The sequence below is a fragment of the Ceratina calcarata genome, unplaced genomic scaffold (assembly GCF_001652005.2).
Source record: "Ceratina calcarata isolate Rehan_Ccalc_2016 unplaced genomic scaffold, ASM165200v1 scaffold27, whole genome shotgun sequence".
Lineage (NCBI taxonomy): Eukaryota > Metazoa > Arthropoda > Insecta > Hymenoptera > Apidae > Ceratina > Ceratina calcarata.
The window spans coordinates 667559-673728 of record NW_017149195.1 but is presented as its reverse complement, the minus strand read 5'-3'; the positions used below and the strand labels follow the sequence as shown (position 1 = coordinate 673728).

The 6170-nt window shown below is 43.3% G+C and overlaps 2 protein-coding genes across 8 annotated transcripts in view; one reads left to right on the top strand and one right to left on the bottom strand.

Annotated features, from left to right (window-relative positions):
• Positions 1–7: 7 nt before the first annotated feature.
• LOC108623461 (uncharacterized) lies at positions 8–1293 on the bottom strand. Its single transcript, XM_018021983.2, has 2 exons — positions 1056–1293; positions 8–980 (listed from the first exon to the last, which is right to left on the bottom strand). The coding sequence occupies exon 2, from the start codon at positions 900–902 to the stop codon at positions 30–32; it is 873 nt and encodes a 290-aa protein (XP_017877472.1). The 5' UTR covers positions 903–980; positions 1056–1293; the 3' UTR covers positions 8–29.
• A 311-nt stretch (positions 1294–1604) lies between these two features.
• exd (PBX homeobox extradenticle) overlaps positions 1605–6170 on the top strand; it is a 36741-nt gene continuing 32175 nt past the window's right edge. For 4 of the 7 annotated variants that reach the window (XM_026812321.1, XM_018022008.2, XM_026812322.1 and 1 more), the window contains exons 1-2: positions 1606–3504; positions 4023–4096. In XM_026812321.1, coding sequence (XP_026668122.1) covers positions 3272–3504; positions 4023–4096 — 307 coding nt within the window. In that variant the 5' untranslated portion in view covers positions 1606–3271. Of the gene's footprint in view, positions 3505–4022; positions 4097–6170 lie in introns of all 7 variants that reach the window. The other 3 variants (XM_018022007.2, XM_026812319.1, XM_026812318.1) reach the window with 2 other exon arrangements.

Here is a 6170-nt window from a genome sequence, read left to right as displayed (position 1 = left end):
TAAGAATATATCGACAGTTTTCAACATTATTAAGAGACTTCCATTAATTGGCACGGTGTTACAACAATAAGTTTCGTATTAAACAGAGAGTATGAATCAAATTCTTTCACTATGGCATCTGCTTGTTCTTGCGTTTCATAGTACACATGACAATATCTAATTCCAGTTTTTGGCGTAGTCTTTATAAGAGATGCAGATAGCGGATCATATTTGTTGAAAAGATGTAATATGTAATGTACATTCACATTATGAGGAATATTAGCTACAATAATTTCATGTGCTAACACAATAGTTACATTTTTTTGGGAGGAAGGATGAGTCCTGTGTACTTTATATTTCTCATCATTAGATATTAATGCCGGCATTTTTGTTGTGTCAAATTGTGGAATTCCTTTGGTATGATCATTGGTGGTTAATGACCAAGTGGAAGAATTAGAATTAGACATGACTTGTAAATTTTTAGATTCCCATGGATCCAATAATAATGATCTAGTTTGACTACTAATATTGATACTTCTTCTCTTAATATCACGGTAAATTTTATTAACTGTACTGTTCCATTTAAACGTATTTATATCATTGTTGCATTGTTGTTCATTGTTTTCAAAACTAGTCCTCTGGATGTTTAATGTCCCATCTTCCTTTTTTTTACTTTTTGTCTTATGTGGCAAGATATGGATCGATTTATCAGCTAGGCAGCCTGTGATGGCATTCAGGGTATCATTAAGGTTTTCATACCTTATGAATATTAGCCCATAAGGTTGCCCACGATCCTTTATAGAGAGAACTTTGCCATAAGTAGAAAACTTTTCGTTGATCTCACTTAACGATAATCTACCATTGTTAGCAAAATGAATCAAGTATGCTCCATCTTTTTCATCGTAAAATTTTTCGAGATCCATGCTGGTAAATAAAGAACTTGTATGTTTATAATATGTCCTATTTACTGCTGTACCATAATGCACACTTTTTGGTTACTCCTGTGAAAGTAATAAAAACGACTTTAATATGTATATCAATAACTGTAACGAATGTTGCTACGCAGCCATACATACCTCAGTCCACTACGACCACAATAGACGCCGCATCGAGCATTGAAAAAAAAAAAGTAAACTTATGACTCATTTTGAATTTTATCTCTCTAGTGAAAACTAACCATGTCCGAAATATTAGCTAGCTATTGGCTGGCTATTGGCATTTGTCAACGGCATGTTCAACAAGAAACAAAATGTGTTATTGCTATGAATCATAAAATAACATAGAAGAGAACAAACTTCATGGACGTCTATGAAATGAAGTACAGCTAGTAACAATTAATATTGTTCATTAATGAAATTGAGCCATCTGTGTGCATTGGTTAGTTTCCCCTAGGGGACAAAATTGAGAACGAATACAACAATCGGTGCCTTCTATTTCTTACTTTAGAGGCAATATATTGTAAAGGGTATAAAAAATTGCAGATTTTTTCGTGTAAAACGAAGTCCTATAAGGCTATCTTATCGTAGCTCCTCGATGTTCAGGATAAGAAAAATCATACTCGAGAATTCAAACTGTCCCGCGTTAAAGCAATGGCCGACTAGGAGGCCATGTTTCGCGATCGTCCTGCGCGTTGTCATACTCCTAATTTATTTTTCCTAAATAAAAGTTTTGTCATTTAATCCATACGACAGTCGATAAGACGAGAAATACAATTAAACGTTTATATTTTTTAGAAGATTTCGCATCCACCGATACATTTATCCGCACTTGAACGCCAGCAGTTGTTAGCAGTGGTGAAGAAAAAAACAAATCGAAGGAATGGGCGGAGTTTGCGCTCGGTGGAATACGTGATAAAAGTATACTCGACCAGTTTCATAAAAGGTGGCAAGTGATATTGTTTTAATTACAACGAATAGTGTCGAAGAAATCGGTAGCAAGATATTTTAACGAATCATTCGGGAAATTTGGAATCTGTGGATACAGGTTAAGGGAGCGTGTTCTCGAGGAAAAGCCAGGACATCGCGTCATAAATAAGAGTAGTAGAGTGGGTGCGCACGCGGACAATAACACGAGTGAGCGAGTGAGGCGAACCTCTTCGTCGGATAAAGAAAGAAATGAATCGGCCGTTCTGATTGGTCGAGGCGGCTATTATGGCCGCCGATTGGCGCACGCACGCACGAACACTCAGGCAAGACGCGCACACGAACGTACGAACACGCGCGTGCATCAGGAGCGTAAGCGTAGCAGTCGCTCGCGGCCGAGAAGAGTGAAAAGAGCGACAGAAACGGTCGGTCCGCGCATTGCCTTGTAAGGCGGAGAGTTGGTGTGTGACGTCCGTGCGCGGATGGCTCGAAGAATGCCGATTTTCCTCAGCTTCTACGAGTATCCTTGCTGAGCGGAGGAAAATACGAGTGAAATAAAGGAGTGCGGACCGGACGCGACGCTGACCGTCGACATTAAACCGCGTATACGTAAAATCCGACAATCCGTCAAGTTTAAAGCTGCCGAAGGCACCATTTTCATCATCCCCGTAGTGTGTATTAGCAAAGTAGATACCGATTATTAAACGCAACGCGAGTGTTCCTGAACGAACGAAAATACGAGAACGAGAAAGGGAACGAGAGAAAGAGAGGCGAAACAGAAGTAAAAAGGATAACGAAGGGCATCGAGAGAGGTAGAAACCACTAGGCAAGAGAAAGAAGAAAGATACAAAGAGTGAGAGAGTGAGAGGGAGAGAGAGAAAGAAGATCGAGCAAGCAAGCGAAACGGGATAAAGAGAGACGGAGGAAGATCAAGTTAAAACTTAAAACGCCAAACGATACGTAGTAAGCGTAAGACACAAAGGCCACGGCGGCATAACCTCCAAGTCGATCGTACCGCGCGTCACGAGGATCTCCTCTCTGTCTCTACGAATCGCGTCGTTTCCTCAACGAATTCGGTGCATTGCTTACGAGAGATTATATTTTTCCAAGTGCGTGCCTCATCGGGCTTCCATATGAAGCGTCGCACGGCCAAGAGAGAGCGAGAAGGAGCACGTGCGTAAAACATATTTTCTTTCCCAGGTATAAGCGATCGTCGTCACAAAGTGAAAGAGCGGGACGGTTGTTCGTGGAGTCGCGCTTTTCTGTGACACCTGGTATACGATACACCTCGTCCGCGAAGTGTCGCGCGAACGGATTCGCTCTCGTGACCGAGAAACGTGGGAAAAAAAAAATAAAGAGAACAACGAAGAAACTGGAGAAGTGAAGGAACGGGCGGCGGTGGATACTTTTAACCCTGTTGTCCACGGTTGATGGATGAAACTGGCAGGATGCTGCAACACGGAGGATCGAGTGTTGGTTTGATGGGAGGAAATCAGGGCCAGGGGGCCCAAAATACCGCCGGATATGGCAGCATGGGACCCGTGGATGGAACCGCGACGCAGGGTCCCGATCAAGCCGTCGAAGCTAGGAAACAGGACATAAGCGAAATCCTCCAACAGATAATGAACATCACGGATCAAAGCTTGGATGAGGCGCAAGCAAGGTTGGTCCCATTTCGAATACGATTAGCGGCCATATTTTAGTATAAGATGGATCGCATTTCGCGTTGCGAGATTTTTCTTATGCATTTTTTCGACATTTTCTTTTAACGTAAATACGGAAAGAAATTTTCTAAAACGAGACTGATGTTCCGTACGTAATTGTCCGTTGACCACAGAAAGAAATCAATCGCCGTGAAATAATTGCTTGCAGTAGGATTTGGTTCGAAAAAAGTAAACATTTTTGTTCGATGGTTTCTAAGATTCTATAGTTGAGCGTAAAACATTAAGTGACAAATATGATAGGTGTATTGGTAATGCCAAACTATAACGTAGACCGCATACAGACGAGCGCGCGATAACAATGCGTTTATCTTCCCATTATTGGTCCATGCGATTGTAGGAGTTTGTCAAAACGTTCTTGTTTGTCGCGTAATATCACGCGTACCGCATCGTAGCGCGTTTGAATTTTTAATCGACCGCACGATGCGTAATCTTAGTTTACTCGTTTGCTATTTTGCAGAAAGCATACTTTGAACTGTCACAGAATGAAGCCGGCCCTATTCTCCGTTTTGTGCGAGATCAAGGAAAAGACAGGTGAGTTTTGTTATTTTTTCATCAATGTCTATAATTAAATATCTATAATTTGCTACGAATCGAAACAGAATAATGGAAACATGAACGTAAGTGTACGCGATGTTTCTCGTAATTATTGTTATTCTACGATGTTCAATGCACGATAATCTGATTTGTCTAAAATCGAGATAAGCAATTACTGGTTGAGGGGACATTGTCCAGATAAGAGTACTCAATACGTAAGTAGTACCGCTGATCATCTTGCGATTCACGCGTCTATTCCGTATCGGCTAATATACGAGTTCTGAACTATTCCCGCTCAGATATGTCTATCCCAGAGAGAGATCGTGCAGAAAGTAGAGTATGCCTCTATAGTAGTTTGCGACGCGTGCGGTACGGGGTCGACCCCTGCGCCCATTCGAAACTCGTAAACATAATTTTTATGCGATGTTTGGATTACTTTTACGCGCGGATCAAGAGACCACGAAACGCGCAATTATTTTTCGGTCGCGAGGGGTGGCTAGCTTGGCTCGATCCATCTCAGGGGGTGCACCCCGAGGTAGGTAGGGGACTAGGGATCGAGGCGGAGGAGACGGCGCGTAAATCGGCTACCCCAAAAGTATTATAGTTTCCGTCTGATCGTCCGACGTGGGTGACGAAGCCACCACGCCCCTCGCACTAAGCCACCCTCTTTCGCATCCTTCCGCCTGGTTATAAGTCTATATGCGCGTCTACACGTTTTCCGCTCTTCTTTCAACGTAGAGTTCTCTCAGTCTCATTCACGGCCGGGGTGATATCGTGCTATTCGAAGGTCGAACATCGATGAGGTTCCATACATGAGGTCCATCGTACGTCGCTCGGATAAAATTCGCGAGGTCGACAGAGTTCTTTTTACGCCCGACGGGTTCTCGCTTGGTATAGGTTCGGTTCGTCGGCCGAGTCGGCTCGCTCGAACAACGCGTACGATGGAATAGAAATAGAAATTAACTTTTTATCGATCGAGACCTTGGCTTCAGTAAACGAGCGTTCGATAGGTGTTGCGTTTCCTCGAAAAGAAACAGATGCTACGCTGGTTTCCATTGCATCGTAATTACGTCGTTAAATATTCAAGGCTGCCGTAAGTGTTCGATTACGTATCGGTCATTCGTATTTTTTTTCTTATGAAAAACGTTTTCGTGCAACAAAGTACGACCTGCAAGGCGCTAGATGATTGTTTTATATTGCGATGTTTGGCAAAAATAAGACATCGGTCGTAGATGTAACGATTATTCGGTATTATAACGGTCATTCCCGGCTCGCAAAACAGCGATTCGACAGCCGGCGATATACGCGGGGTAAGGGAAACAGAAACAGAGACGACGGAGTAGAGCGGATTTGCGGAAACAAAAAAGGTGTCAACGTATGATGAGCGCACTCGAGAGGACGAGTCGTTTTAATGGTCCTATATTCTTTATGAGTCGCGTTAAGTACACAGACGCGCAGGCGGACGCGCATGCACACGGACGTAGGTCGGACCTAGGTACGGAGAAAAATGTAGGCGGGGGGGTAGTCAGGGAACGAGCAAAGAGGGATGAAGGGAGAGAGAGACGGAGAATGCCGGCAAGTCTCGTAGCGGAGTTTATGGGCAATGGCTGACGAGGCAGTGAAAAAGTACTAAAACCAAGAGGAGCAGATAAACGCTATGTTAAGCAGACCGTTTTACCAGCCATTTAATATAATCGGCTCTCTCGCGGAGCTCGGATAACTTTGGATCAGGACCGTACCGAGTTGGATTTCTCCCCGTTCGACGTTCCCTTTCTTTTCCACCGTTCGCGACCGATGCGTAAACGTTGCCCTGGTCGCAACTCGCAGGCCGTCTCGATGTTACCAATTTCATTTAGCTTCCCGAGCGGAATCGGATCAATCTTTTCTCTACCATAGTCCAGTTCTCGTAGCATCGTCAGCAAGTCAAATCCTGAGAGTATCGGAACGGGAAATGAATCGTTTTCCTCTTCAATTGACAAACAGCAGACTTATTTTTAATGGACTAGTGTATTGGTTCGAAAATCTCGTGCGGTTGGTGTATTTCGACGCGACACGATTTGTCATTCGAAAC